At 35.8% G+C, this 16,006-nt stretch overlaps 2 protein-coding genes across 2 annotated transcripts in view; one reads left to right on the forward strand and one right to left on the reverse strand.

Moving 5' to 3' along the window:
• Positions 1-16,006, reverse strand: part of LOC143914658 (mitochondrial translation release factor in rescue) — a 164,096-nt gene that overhangs the window by 20,223 nt on the left and 127,867 nt on the right. The window lies entirely within an intron of this gene.
• On the forward strand, positions 6,110-15,993 carry LOC143914652 (katanin p60 ATPase-containing subunit A-like 1). Its single transcript, XM_077434942.1, has 8 exons — positions 6,110-6,262; positions 12,251-12,456; positions 13,906-14,417; positions 14,497-14,676; positions 14,752-14,894; positions 14,971-15,080; positions 15,161-15,287; positions 15,417-15,993. The coding sequence occupies exons 1-8, from the start codon at positions 6,111-6,113 to the stop codon at positions 15,613-15,615; spliced, it is 1,629 nt and encodes a 542-aa protein (XP_077291068.1). The 5' UTR covers position 6,110; the 3' UTR covers positions 15,616-15,993.

A 16,006-nucleotide genomic window follows, 5' to 3' on the forward strand; every position in this document is an offset into this window, starting at 1 on the left:
TATCGAATTAAATTACGTCCTTTCTTATTGTTCGAAACGTTTTATTTATTCGAAATTTTATATCCTGCATTATTAAGATAACTCCCAATTTATTAATATATTGGAAGTTGCAAAAGTTTAACTATTAAATAATAAGTACTTCGTTCATACGAATACATACATTTTTATTATATTTTATTTTTTATTCAATCAATCATGTACACTCGTCATACAGATCGCTCCAATGCGTCGTGTGTACTATACAGATCAAGAAACATGCAGCTGTTCACCATCCATTGCTGGATGAAGGCCTCTCCAACAAGCTTCCACTCGTCTTTCTTTCTGTTTCTTTCTTCTCACCCCACACATTTTCCTTATTTTGTTCACCCATCTTCCCTGCGGTCTTCCTTTTACCCTTTTGCATTCTCTCGGGTACCATTCTAATACTTCTTTTGTCCACTTTTCGTTCATTCTTCTAGCCACGTGGCCCATTGACATTTCAATCTCTTCATTCTATCCACTGTATCCACTACTCTTTTCATACTTCTCACCCACGTATTCCGTTTCCTGTCTTTCCTTGTTATGTATGTATAATAGGAAAGGGGATCCCAATTTTTGCAGGAACCGTTTCAATGAAAATCAGATAAAAAACGCAAGTGCAACCAGCGGCAACCAGTGAGTTGCTGCTGGTTGCACTTGCGCTGCACGCTGCTGCACTCCAAAGCATTATATACGTATATGCTAACTACTAGTCCATGCTGCTGGTATACATATTATGATTTATGAAATTACTGTGATTTAAAGTATGTACAATCAAATAGAAGAATATATTAAATTCTTGTCACTTGAATATTTTACAACTGCAAAAAAGATACTTTGGAATTGGTTAATCACAAAATTAATTTAAGTTGCGACTTGATTTTATTCAATCTTCAAACAGACTATATTCATAGATCTGTTCCAGTAAATTTCACAATTACAATGGTTATATTTTAACAATTGATTTTCGATATCATAAATAAAAGCCTATGATGAATTTTTAATACACTTCTAAATCAGCCACGTTTTATGAGCATTCGTTATTCCATTATTTACTGTTCAAGTTCAACAAATGAAATACATTGGTTTTATCTTTACACACACAGTACGTATGACCAAAAGTCGATCACCCAAAATGTCGATATTTATTCATAAAATTTTAAATTTTAAAATGGTGTGTATACAAGTTTAAACCTGTGGTTTAAACTTGTATACATAAATTTATAGATAACTAGTGGTTTTACCTGGTTTCGCTCGTTATTTGTAATATAAACGGCTTAAACATGGCAAAACAATCTAAGAGTAAACATTAATTTGTTTTTTTATAAAATTTATTTGAATCGAAAAAAAATAATATTCAATGTCGATGTCGATGTCGTCGTCACAGAAACTTTGATTTGCTTTCGATGCTCCCAACAAACCTTACAAAATCTCTTTCGAAATTATATATTAGATAAATTCAAATACTAATATTAATACAAATAAAAATAATATATTAATAAACTAGCAATTATAAATCAGTGGTTAGCGTAACAACTGAAAGGTTACGGGTTCGAGCCCTGATATATGTGACTTCAGGTCGATCGTTTCCTATTGAAGTTTGCCAATTTATCTGATTTCATTTTTGAATCGGTTCCCACCAAATTGGCTACCTGCCCTCATTTTTCACCATTACTTAATCTATATTAATAGTATAAATTTATATATAGTACATTTGTGCAAAATTGGGCACAGGTTATTTAAACTATTTAAATGCGGGATTTCCTCGGGGCAATCCCGTATTGAAATGATTTAAAAAAAATGAAATAAAATAATGATGACAAATAATACGTAGCCAATTTGATGAGGAACCGTGTCAACGATGAAATCAGATAAATTGGAAAACTCTGATAGGAAACGATCGACTTGGAGTCCCAGGTAGTCTGACCAGCAGCACTGCAGAAATATTCCGAATAAATTATTTTCAGCCCAGGTCAAACCAAGCTTTACGGCTGGCTAAAGTTACGATATTATATGTTGTATTGCAATAAAGTTACATTCATAACTTAAATAAGTAAAAATTAGTAAAAGTTTAAGTTAAAATCGGCCAAGTAGATCTTATTATTGATAAATACTACAAAGTTGCATGTTCACCAAATTCAGTTACCCAACTCCCATTAGAAAATATTAACAAAAAAAAATTGATACAATCTAAAGCTTACACACGTGTCAACATAATTAAGCAATTAATATATTTTGTAGATTTAAATATATTTTTAATTATCACAACATTAACTTTTATTGTAAAATTAAATCATTATGTTACATTATATACATATCTACATATGTATATGCAATATGTATATAAAATGCCGTATTTTAACAGTGTAGGATTAAATATAATCGTCTGGTTTGCAGTATTTAGTGCATTTGAGCTTTATTGATTCGTTTAAAATATGCAGCGTAGGGTACGATGACCAGCGGCCAAAGGAAAATTGACGCCATTTTCCCGCTTTTCCCCGTCAGCTATTCTTTTTTAAATGCAACGTTCGTTTTTCCGACACCGCCGCGTATGTACACAATAGCGTGTAGCATGAAAGGTTCGAAAGGGCTACAACCTCAAAAAAAAAAAGCTGTTTTAGATGAGAACCACCATGTCTATTAGTGACTCACATGGCAATAACCATACTTTTACCGATATTATCAAAATATTATACACTAGCTGTATTACCCGGCTTCGCTCAGTGTTTATAATATAAACCGCTTAAACATGACTAAGCTAATAGTAAACATTTAATTAAAAAAAAATAAATAAAAAAAAATAAAAAAAAATCAAAAAAAAAAAAATCAAATTTTTTTTTGCCTTCTAGGGCTTCGCCCTCGGCGCCCCCCTGAGCCTTTGCCTTCTAGGGCTTCGCCCCCATGATCAGTTGCCTTTTAGGGCTTCGCCCCTCCGCGCCCCCATGATTAAATGCCGTCTAGGGCTTCGCCCCGCTTAGTTAATGCCTTTTAGGGCTTCGCCCCTCCGCGCCCCCATGATTAAATGCCGTCTAAGGCTTCGCCCCCATGATCAGTTGCCTTTTAGGGCTTCGCCCCTCCGCGCCCCCATGATTAATTGCCGTCTAGGGCTTCGCCCTCTTAGTTTATGCCTTTTAGGGCTTCGCCCCTCCACAACCCCATGATTAAATGCCGTCTAAGGCTTCCCCCCCATGATCAGTTGCCTTTTAGGGCTTCGCCCCTCCGCGCCCCCATGATTAATTGCCGTCTAGGGCTTCGCCCCCCTTAGTTTATGCCTTTTAGGGCTTCGCCCCTCCGCAACCCCATGATTAAATGCCGTCTAAGGCTTCGCCCCCATGATCAGTTGCCTTTTAGGGCTTCGCCCCTCCGCGTCCCCATGATAAATTGCCGTCTAGGGCTTCGCCCCCCTTAGTTAATGCCTTTTAGGGCTTCGCCCCCATGATCAGTTGCCGTTTAGGGCTTCGCCTCATAAGGCTGCGCCCCATGGGGCTTCGCCCCATGAGGCTGCGCCCCCTTTGGGGCCCAATGAGGCTGCGCCCCCTTCGGGGCCCCATTGGGCTGCGCCCCCTTCGGGGCCCCATGCGGCTAAGCTCCATAAGGCGGCGCCCCATAAGGCTGCGCCCCTAAGGCTGCGCCCCTAAGGCTGCGCCCCATAAGACAGCGCCCCATAAGGCTGCGCCCCATAAGACTGCGCCCCATAAGGTTGCGCCCCATAAGGCTGCGGCCGATAAGGCTGTGCCCCATAAAGCTGCGCCCCCCTGCGACCCCTTCGGGGCCCCACGGGGCTGCGCCCCTTGTGGCGCCCCTGGCGGGGCCCCATGAAGCTACTCGCCTTGCGCCCCCGCGGGGGTGAATCCATTGAATCGAAAAAAACAAATCGGCGCCCATGGATCGAAAAAAAAAAAAAAAATCGAATCACGTGTTCGATGACGTCACCGATCTACGGACGACGACGACCAAGGATACATACAAAGTCTCTTTCCAAATTATAGATTAGATACATATTGTATATTATTCAACTTCCTTTTAACCACAATACTAATAATATGTTTTTTCAACTGACTTTTCTGAATTTCCAAATCCCTGAATTAATTTTGATTTTAACAGAATGATTAGTGTCAAAAATTTATTCTGTTCATTATCAACTATTCTAAAATGTATGCATGTCCATACATACATATGAGATTAATTAATTAATTATATTTAAATTTGATATGATTATAAAAATGAAAATCTATTAATCGGACGATCAGCTTATCCTTCTATCTATTATAAACCCAATACAGATTTCGTTCGTTACTGAACATACTAATTTATTCATAAACGAACCAATCTGGCCAGTTATATTGTATACAAAAGAACAAATTGACAAACGAACTAATATTTTCAATCATTTTCATTATCCTCCATTATCTGTCTTCTATGTACATGTGTGTACCCTGGGTTATATCGGAAATGGAAATTATAGCAACGTTATTTTGTGGAAACATTATATGCTTCCACAAAATATCGAATTTTAAATACCTGGCATTCTGACAGCCAAAGATTTTTGATAGCTTAAAGTTTCATATGACACCTGTTATGAATCTATTTGAAGATAGATTTTGACTTTTAGCATTTAAACTAAAGCCTATAAACAAACTAGTATGTCCATGAAAGAACGGGAGTGATTTGGACTGATGCATAGGTATGCACATACATACATACATACACCCGTGAACAAATGTATTAGTCCACTTATAAAAAATGGTTTTGACCGAAAATACTCGGGTACATATTTTAAACAGCCTGCATTGCATCTTATTAGGAACTAGTGTTGTGCCCGTTGAAATTTCAATGGGTGGTTTCATGATTTAAACAAATTGTTACATGATTTAAAATAAAGTTACAATACGTATAGTAATAAAATAATTAATCGGAATCGGAATGGAAACAGGGATCGGTAGCCGGAACTGAAAATGGGGTCCGTAGCCGAAACAAAAAGGGAATCCAGAACCGGAAATGAAAAAGGAATCAGGATCCAGAACTGGAAATGGAATCGGGATCCAAAAATGAAACAGTAATCGGGATCTGTAACTGAAACAGTAATCGAAGCTGCAGTATCGAGGGGCGCCCTGCCAAAAACACGGGAATCGAGTTAACAGGGCTCTGATTATTTTAATATATTTTCAAGGGTCAAAATAGATACAAATTTCCAAACGTCTTAAATAATGCGCAGTCCAAACATCATTATTCAGTGAGATAGGTTACAAAAAAATCGAAGAAAGAGAACACCCTCAATATCTCATTTTAACGACCATCTCTTTCAAAAACGGCAAAAACAGCCTTTCTGAGCTAGCTGGAGAAGTGAACAGGGAATGAAACATAAAATTTTCATCGCAAGTTGTAAGAAGGCGTCTGATGGAAGCTGGATTGTGGGGTTGCAGAGTCAGAAAGAAACCATTGCTCTCTGGAGTCCTAAAGAACTAAATATTAAAAATGTCATAAATTAATATTCCTTATGATAAAAATCATCATCTAAATAATTTACATAACTATTGCTTCAAATAATATGAAAAGTCAGTAGTATTGTACATAATTAAATCACAATTTTCAAATTAATACCAATAACAATATTCAATTATTTTCGCCTCGAGTAAAATTACAAAAATAATACTTACCTACAACATACTTCTGACCGCCATTTTGTTTTTCAACTCCGCTAAATGCTAAATCAAATTAAATGTATTATTCTTCAGAAGACTTGTAACTTACGTTCAATTTCTTAACCTTGCAAATATTATTATATATTATATAGGTAGAGAATCCCTCGTGTATTTTCGTATGAATAAGGTTTTTAAATCCTTTTGAATAGGGTTTTACCGTACTTAGCGATTTGCACATATGTATGTAGTATCGTCAATGTAAATATGATCTATAGTATATCAAATTGACAATCGGTGAAACGTTTTTCCGCATTTCGAGGAATAGGGGGTAAGTGCTTCCGGAAAACAGAATCGATTGCGTGTAAATGGTAGGAATTGTGTAAAAAAAAGAGGTTATGTGGGGTGCGTGTCGGTATGGTGACCAATGTGGTCAGTGGCCAGCCAGTCGAGATGGGGCCTCCAACGGGGGCACCCGCCACACATGGGCCTCCGCCCTCGGAAGCCCCCGCGGCGATGCCTTTGCCCCCAGAACTCCAGCTTCAATTGCATCTCACACTACCCATAGCACCGTCGCCCTTTCATTCCCTATGGGATCTTTCATGGTACGTATGAGTAAAATTTTATAAATTAAATTTTCTACCCCACGTAACTTTGTTATAATTGATCATTTTGAGATGAATCTTTCATCAAAATATAAAACATACTCTTATTAACAATTTTTATATCAAAATAATTCAATATTTTATTTTGATGCATAGGAAAAATTTAATTTTCACGACGAGGTCACAACAGCGATCACGCACATTTATGAAATTTTAAATCAATTACAATGCCGTTGTTTTAGTATATATTTCAAACGATAAAAATTTAATTTTTAAACCATTGAATTTGAATCAAAATAGATTAATTTATTCCGCACCAACCTTCTTGGTTCCATAATAAATAAGTTGCCAAAATATATGTAAATTGTAACGTTATTTTTACTGAATCAATTCGGAATAAATTTGGATGTAATAGTTTTCTTTATAAAATAAAAAAAATATCTGCATCATGTACAATTAAATATTATAAAAAAATAAGTACATGCCTATATTTAATTATTAGCATAAAGAAAATTTGTGAATATATGTATTTTAAAATTTTCATGTTCATACTTATTCAATTTAATATTCAGGTATACAAATGTATAAAACCATTTCCATTTTGAAAGATTAGAAATCTATTAAACATATTATAGTTGACGTTATTGAACATTCGCTGAAGCGACATGTTGAAATCAATTTCAATAAAAACTACAGCAGCTTTTTCCGAGATTTAAGTGCTTTTCCAAGTTATGTAATGTTTATGAAAAAAGGAAAATGCCATATATTATAAGGAAACTCTTGTCTACCGGTAATCGTTAGTCTGTCTAGATTTTGCGACCACAAAAAAAACTACCAGATTTTATTGGGAGCAATTCAATTATAACGACATGTTTTTCCTTCTTTTCGCGAAAGAGGAAAAGCGGGAAACGAGCGTGCGTCTATTTTCTTAATTGAACCGGAAAAACTTATGTCCGAAATAGGGCACTCTATCCTTGGAGTAAATATTTAATAAGTTGCGCGGAATTCATTCCCTTACATGAGATGGCATAAAAAGGAAATAAACAGGGAGTGATTTATCTTTCCGGTCGGAGAAAGTTTAATAGGATCGTTTTATCACAACTATACAGCACTACGTATATGTGTCTAATCTATATTTTTAATAAGGTTACTTACAGAGATTCGATCCAAGTTTGAAAATATAATTTCAAGGCAATAACTGCAAACACGTACAGTCTGGTGATAAAATTCCAGAACGTCAACCCCACATTTAATAGAATCAAGCGGTGGGTGAACCCTTTCATCAAAATGGACGCTGTACGTTTTACTCGGAATTTACGAATTAGCAATGACACGTATGCTTGGTCATAAACTCTTCATAAATAATATTTAAGAACGCGATTGAAGATATCCAGAGATCCTCTGTTCAGTCAAGAATTTAAATTATCTCGAGAGCATCGTATGCGTACAAGTCAAGTGTATAATATTGGAAAATAGCTCGCAATTTGAACAATGAGCACGAAGATTATCTTGTTTGCGAAGTAGACAGATCAGTCCAAAAATGAATTAAGGGCAATAACTCATGGTTGAGGTCAATAACTTGTCTTAAAACTTCGACTGAACTAAACTGCTCCAAGCTTTGATGAATCTATTCATACATTTCAAAATGCTCACCTGCCTGAAAGGGTGAAAATTTTGATAATTTCAAAAGCAAAACAAATTTTATCCCATTTTTTAATTTAAATTTTCATTCCATATCTCCAGGATACTATTCTCAATATATACATATATGTATATTCCTGTATGTAACCAGCAATGATTAAAATTGAGTTCGAAATTTCCTATATAAAAATTTCATCATATGTACATAAAACGTACAAAAATGTTCATCTATGACATAAAACTAACCAAGTATTACAAAAAATTAAGCAATTTGACTATCGTTCGTAGGATTGTATTATACTTATAAAATACTTACATATTTACATATTTATTAAAAACAGAAACATACAATTTTAATATTTTTACAAAAAAATTGACACCAAAAAAATTTCTACATATTTATTTATCCATTATAAATTAGCCCCGACCATAGGTGCCACTACAGGTTGCCCAAGGCGACACCCATGATCAAACTTTTGCACACAAATACCAAATACCATCATTACACATAATTATTATACATAAAACATGAGTTGAAAACACTGTGTGACAACCCTTGCCACTCAACCTTTCCACTGTGGAATCTGCTGTTCCTCTTCCCAATTCATCGAGCAAAACTAAAGAGTTAAATGCAGTGCGCCTCAATATTGCTGCAGCTTCACTCAATTCAACCAGGAAGATCGACTGTCTCGACATTATATCGTCATCGACATTACATCGTCATCGACATCGCCCAGTCTTGCAAATATTCCATCAATGACAGCCAAACTGCACTTTGCTATTGTTGAATGGCATTTCGAATAGAAAACAGTCCTGAAATTAATCGATCTAATCCTAGAAAAAATATATAAATATACCTATGTATGTACATAACATGAATGGTACGAGAACTAATCTTATACGTATTTAATTTGTGGGTCTACCTCACGGGCCCGAATGTGAAATGCCGGAAAACGCAAATATCGGAAGGCAAAGATCGAAAATTGAAAGATCTTAAGTCGAAAGATAAAAAAAAAAGGATGCATGGTAAACGGTACATACTCACTTAATTTGCGCGAGCAGGATACAACAGGAACAAGAGGAACAGGCTTTTCCTCCCGTATTAATGTGCGCCCGCAGAATACGGGAGGAAAAGCCTGTTCCTCTTGTTCCTGTTGTATCCTGCTCGCGCAAATTAAGTGAGTATGTACGTGAGTATGTACCGTTTACCATGCATCTTTTTTTTTCATCTTTCGACTTAAGATCTTTCGATTTTCGATCTTTGCCTTCCGATATTTGCGTTTTCCGGCATGTCACATTCCGGCCCGTCACGGAGACCGATAATTTGTATGTATATGTAACTTGAGCTTAAAATGCTATCCATTAATGATGAATAAATACCTTCAAAACGGATTAACAAGTGTGCACAATCATCATGCAGGTGTTAGACAGGTTGTAGGTTCAACTTGTACCTTCAAACGGGTACGCTGACCCTTTCGGTTAATCGATACGGTCGCTTTTCCACGTGGGGCGAAAATATGACGCAGGTACTTATGGTCAGCGATTCTGACCACAGATTAGAAAACTTTAATTTTGACCCTAACGACTGCGACCCCGATACCCAACCCTCTCGACTGTTGAAGATTGTCGCTTATTTACTCTCAATGTTGACTATGTGTAGAAAGTTTACTGGGTGGTTGGTATGTGCGGTGAACTAACCCCTTCTTCTTCCTTCTCTTCAACTTCCACGATAGAAGCATTGACCTTTAATTGGCGTGCATGTATACCCGTGATTATGGTATGTGGTCAAGTACGTATTTCTTGGATTTCCTTTTTATCTAGATGATTCAACTTCAATACTTTTTACGTACTTATAAAACTTCTAGATTTTTTAGATTTAGGTTTTTCTAGATTTTTCACTATAATCCTTACCAGGATTAAAAGCATATTTGCCATTTTTCAAAATGTAATAGCTGATTTATTGAAGCTAATGAGATAGTATTAATTAGTGTCACCAAATATTCATTTTATGCAAAAACTACATAATTTTAATGTGTATACGTACATAATACGTATATGGAAATCTCCCCTTGTTACTTAAATATTTGACCAACAGAAATTTTCATCAAAGAAACATTAAAAAAATTATAATCTAATATAAATGTAATTTCGAAAGAGACTTTGTATGTAAGAAACATTGGTTGGAAACTTCGTAAACAACTCAAAATTTCTATGACGAGTCGATTTTTTTTTCGATTCAAATAAATTTAATAAAAAAACAAATGATTGTTTACTATTAGATTCGCCATGTTTACGCTGTTTATATTACAAATACTGAGCGAAGCCGGTTAAAACAACTAGTATAATTTAAAGAATTTAAAAATCATATAACAATATCAAACTTCATCGGTGACTTACATATATCATTAGTAATTAAATATCACAAATTGAATACAACATCGCAACATAACTCAGTGGTTAGCGTAAAATGCTAACATCTGAGGGGTCACGGGTTCGAGCCCTGGCCCGGTGCTGCTGGCCAAACCTTGACGGTTGTTCGTTTGCTATCAGAGTTTGCCAATTTATTTAAATTAATTGTTGAAACGGTTCCTCACCAGATTAGCCACCTACCCTCTATTTGTCACCTCTTATAGTACATATGTACAACTTTGGACACAGTTTTCGTCTAGTAAATATATTTAAAAAAAAACATTCCAAAAATAAGTACATACATATGTATGTAGCAGTGGCGTGTGGTAGAAATGTATCTGTTTTTATCGCACAGCTTGACTTAGGTGTGCGATAGAAACAGATAAATTTCCACCACACGCCACTGATATGTAGTAATAGATTTGCCATAGCCACAAACTAGAAAATAAATAATTTATATAATATAACACTAGTGTTGTACCCGATGACATATCATCGCATGGGTGTTGGCATATTAACTTAATAAATAAAAATACAAGTGTCTTAAAAATTAAAATAAAATATATTTAATTTAATATTTATATTTAATTGATTATATATAAAAAAGATAAAAATTACCTACCTACCTATATTTAAACAATATGAAACACCAATAGAAAAATTTATTAATTTTCAATATATGGCGGTAAATTCTTTGCCAAGAGGAAACATTGGTAGCAAATATTATATATAGAAGTTTTTTATTTTATTATTGTATTCGTATATACGTTTCGGCAGTGGTTTAGCTGTGACGTACATATGTATGTCGAATCGAAAACACTATTATAGTACGGCGAGCTTTATCTCAGACGGACAGATTAGCGATATTATATACATATGATATAACTTTATTTTAATTCGTGTATCAATTCATTTCCGAAGCTACCCGTTGAAATCAACGGGCACAACACTAGTATTAAATAGTCGTATAATAAACCCGGTCTCCGTCACGGGCCCTTAAGTCGAAAGATAAAAAAAAGGGTGCATGGTAAACGGTACATACTCACTTAATGTGCGCGCGCAGAATACGGGAGGAAAAGCCTGTTCCTCTTGTTCCTGTTGTATCCTGCTCGCGCAAATTAAGTGAGTATGTACCGTTTACCATGCACCCTTTTTTTATCTTTCGACTTAAGATCTTTCGATTTTCGATCTTTACCTTCCGATATTTGCGTTTTCGGGCGTTTCACATTCGAGCCCGTGAGGTAGACCCGTAATAAACCACACCATCATTTTACTCCTTTCGCTCCCATATAATATTTGAATTGTAAGTATTTTTACCGCATTCATTCTTTAGCTTTCTATGTAAATATTAATGGAATGCAGAAGATTATTTAAATCAAGCCTAGATTGTATTTTAAGTAAACAAGTCCTCTATTTCCACTAGTCTATATATTTACATAGTTATCGACGCAGCTCTAACAAACCTACTGAATTGCTCTAGGATAAAACCAAAACCAACCCACTTTAAATTCTAGGCTATCTGCACACTTCCAAAATTATTCCAAGCGTCGGAAAACAAATGTTGTCGAGCACTTTCAAGTCGGCCACATCCGTCCGTCTGTTGCCTTGGCAACTGGCACTAAACAAACCGGTTTTTTCAGCAGAATTCCTATTGATACACTGGCAAAGTGTGCGTTTTCAGATCGCGACCCGATTGAGCTCACGATGCCGTAAAATTTATACGCGAAAAACCCGGAAACCCCCATCCGAGAATGGAGTTCAACATGAGGGACCTCCTTTTTCCAACGCTATCTACGTTTTTCAGGCCGAGTCTCTTCAGGCTAGTATTTGTCACCTGATCGCAAATCGATAACTCAGATAGCATCCCTCCAAATCTTATGAACAACTATGACACAGCCGACACCCTCAATATTCATAAATCCTTGATTATGTTTCCAGCCCATCAGCGGGTCATGGCCTGCATCAGATGGCGAGAATGATGGACTCGCTGATTCTAGATAACTTCCAACCATTTTCCTTCACTAAAATTACGACTACACACAGAGCACCCAAGCCACCGTCTCAATCGAAGAGATCAGGAACTGGGCAGACGCGTACTGCGGCTACTCAACCAGCAACAGCCAAGCATAGGACAGTCTACAAAGGTACATCTATTCATAAATTTATCTAAATATATAAAAATCAATGTTTGTCTGTCTGTCACATATGCGTTCGAATACCATTCAACTGATTGCGATGAAACTTACATGATTTATTGTGTGCATGCCCGCGATGGTGTCTGTAAAAAAATCACCCAAAAACGAGAACGGGAACGGGAAAACAGGAATGAGTGGCATTGCAACGCAATCATTTCAAATGTTTTCGCGTCGCCACCTGCGTTGTTAGGGTAAAATAAACAAACAATTGAATAATTTCAGATGTGTTCGCCGCCTGCGTTTTTCAGACAAATTATCATTACTGTAATTTAATTTGATTATTTTTTTGAAACTGAAACATTCACTTATCGAAACACGTCGAGAAACAGGAACGGGAACATGCGTTATTGTGGCATTGCAATGCATGCCGGATTCAGCTAGTACATATATATATAAAATACTATAACTAGTATCTAGTGATTCTGCGACGAGACGTCCCGGGAATTAATTAATAAATGATGCAACACATCTAGCTGTAATAGAAGTATTACACCAGATAAAATATCAATGTCAAACTGACGATGACTATAATTATTCCAACAGAGATTCCTTCGAAGAAAATAGCTGCCAAAATGATTATTCTGAAACTAGGAATAATGTAGTGAGTTTGAAACCAAGCTTCTATGATGCTCATATTGGTACTCGCATAGCTATAAAATTCTTCAGAAAAGGCTAAAAAAAATGCAGAAATATGTAAAAAGTGAATTTGGTATTGAGCTTATATTAGACTTACATCTAATGACAAGGTGGAATACGTTGATACCCTTGATAGTACGATTTTTAAAATTACAAAACTGCATTAAAAAATCGTTGATTGGCTTGAATATGAGCCATATTTGAAACGAATCGAATATTAGCGTATTAGAAACTATTTCTTAAGTACTCAAATGTATTAAAAAATACGCCTTTTTAATTAAATTTGATTTAGTAAATTAATACTTTGACTTTCTATCACACAAAATAGATTTAAACATACAAATATTTATCAAAAAAAAAAAATCCATAATTTTATTGACAAGCAAACAAAAGTCGCGGGGCTTTGAAATTACCATGTCTCGAGTCCCGAGACTGAAAAAGCAGAGACTTCAGAATCACTACTAGTATCCAGTTTATTAGATTTCGAGTCATTGAAAAAGCGACAAATACTGTGTCGGAAAAAGGTTAATGGTTTCTGAGAAATTGCTACGACAGACAAATTTCCAGACCTATCTGCCGATTTGTCTACATACAAATATCTCCGTGAATAGCCACCTTAAGAACAACCCAAAGTCACGCCACCAAACTAAATTTATACATTGTGCATAATGACGAAAAAGGCCTGTACTTACCTAGTAAAATCGCAAGCAAAGAAATCTCGTGACCGAAAAGGGTTAAAATATGTAATTTTATTATTTTCAGAATCAAGGCCAACTCATATCCCGACTGAAATCGACACAGGTATACCCAAACCGACGACGACCCCTTTAAACGATACAGTCACAGAAAAGTGGATAGCATCCTTGAGGAAGCGCGATCCAGAAATTCAACCGACCTTACCCTCGATATTCCCGCGAGGAAGAACCAGCTCGTCCAACCTGTCGAGGAAGTCGCGATCGGTTGAAAGGCTTCCCAAGTCCTTCAAGGATCGTAAGCTCGGAGTGAGTCTTCTCCCAATCAAGCACAAGAAATCATCCTCAGGAGAAGAATCGGGAATAGGGTCAGGCAACGACGACACAATACCAGAAAATGACAAAGAGGAAAGGGTATTCAATCCTTCGGGATTCGAATCACACCTAGTGGAAACCTTAGAGAAGGAAATATTACAAAAGAATCCGAACATTCAATGGAACGATGTAGCAGGACTTACAGAAGCAAAAGCCATACTCCAAGAAGCAATGGTCCTTCCCACTATAATGCCAGATTTTTTCAAAGTATATATCTTGCGTTAATTAGTCGAAGCATGCCTTCAGTACTTTGAATGAATTTATTATTGTATTATTATAATTTTAGGGCATCAGACGTCCATGGAAAGGTGTATTAATGGTTGGTCCACCGGGTACTGGCAAAACAATGCTAGCTAAAGCTGTAGCTACCGAATGCAGAACTACCTTTTTCAACGTCTCCTCCAGTACATTGACTTCAAAATACAGAGGCGAATCTGAAAAATTAGTTAGATTATTATTCGAAATGGTTAGTATAAATATATACATATAAATAAATGTTATTAACATTTCATATTTGCTTTAATATTAACTAAAATTCTAGGCTAGGTTTTATGCACCAAGTACAATCTTCATCGATGAAGTCGATTCTTTGTGTGCAGCGAGGGGGACAGATACTGAGCATGAAGCTAGTAGGAGATTCAAAGCTGAACTCTTAATTCAGATGGATGGACTCAATGCCTCCATGTAAATGTTATATAATAATGTGGATCGCATTAAATAATATAAAATATTTTATGATTAATCATGACTGTTTTTTTAGAAACGAAGAAAAGGTTATCATGGTTTTAGCAGCTACAAACCATCCATGGGATATAGACGATGCCTTCAGACGAAGATTTGAAAAGAGAGTATATCTCGGCCTGCCCGATGGTAAGATTCAATGTTTGCAATTAATAAAATATACATATAATGAAATATTTGTATGTATCAAATTATTTATCCAAATGCAGATGAGACTAGATTAGCTTTGCTGAAACATTGCATGCAAAATGTTACTGTCGAAGAAAATTTGGATTTGAATTCTTTAGCTGAAAAGCTTCAAGGTTATACAGGATCTGATATCAGCAACGTCTGCAGGTTAGAAGTCAATCATTTTTACTAACCTCTTCTTAGTTCAGAATCGATTTTGTCGTCTGGCGAAGTTTGTTATTAACTATTTTTATATTGAGTATAACAATATTAATTTGAATGTGTTTATTTTTAAAGGGATGCTTCTATGATGGCGATGCGTAGGAAAATAACGGGAAAAACTTCAGAACAAATAAAGAGGATAAGAAAGGAAGAGATTGATTTGCCAGTGACGCTAATTGACTTTCAAGACGCGATGACCAAATGCAAGAAGACGGTCAGCGCCAATGACGTAGCTCGATACGAGGGTTGGATGGAAGACTTCGGTTCGTCTTAGTACGAAAAGCATTTCCGGCAGAAACGCAAAAGAGACTTCTTCAGGATTATAATGAATTTCCTAAAGTAGCATCTCGAATAAGCAATTATTCAAATACAGACAACGTTAGAATCAACGCATTGTACATAAAACAGAATTCAGGTTGAACGAACGTCTCCACTGCTGGAAATGCAATCACTGTTATTACAACTTGTGATTTTTTTTAAGTATTTCAATATTATAATTACCATATAGAACATTTATTATTATAACAGCACGTTTAATAAATTTTTTAGAGTAATGAAAAGTACACTTCTATTACCTGCCTCGTACCTTATAATAAAAAAATAAAGATAAAGAAATATGTCATTGTCATTCAAATCAATATGAGAATGAATTAAAAAATAAACAT

Source organism: Arctopsyche grandis, chromosome 7, assembly GCF_051622035.1.
Source record: "Arctopsyche grandis isolate Sample6627 chromosome 7, ASM5162203v2, whole genome shotgun sequence".
NCBI lineage: Eukaryota > Metazoa > Arthropoda > Insecta > Trichoptera > Hydropsychidae > Arctopsyche > Arctopsyche grandis.

Coding starts and splice junctions, on each gene's coding strand:
- LOC143914652 (XM_077434942.1), top strand. CDS start 6,111: ATGGGGCCTCCAACGGGGGCACCCGCCACACATGGGCCTCCGCCCTCG. Junction 14,418..14,496: donor TAATGCCAGATTTTTTCAAA/GTATATATCTTG, acceptor TTATAATTTTAG/GGCATCAGACGTCCATGGAA. Junction 15,288..15,416: donor GATATCAGCAACGTCTGCAG/GTTAGAAGTCAA, acceptor TTATTTTTAAAG/GGATGCTTCTATGATGGCGA.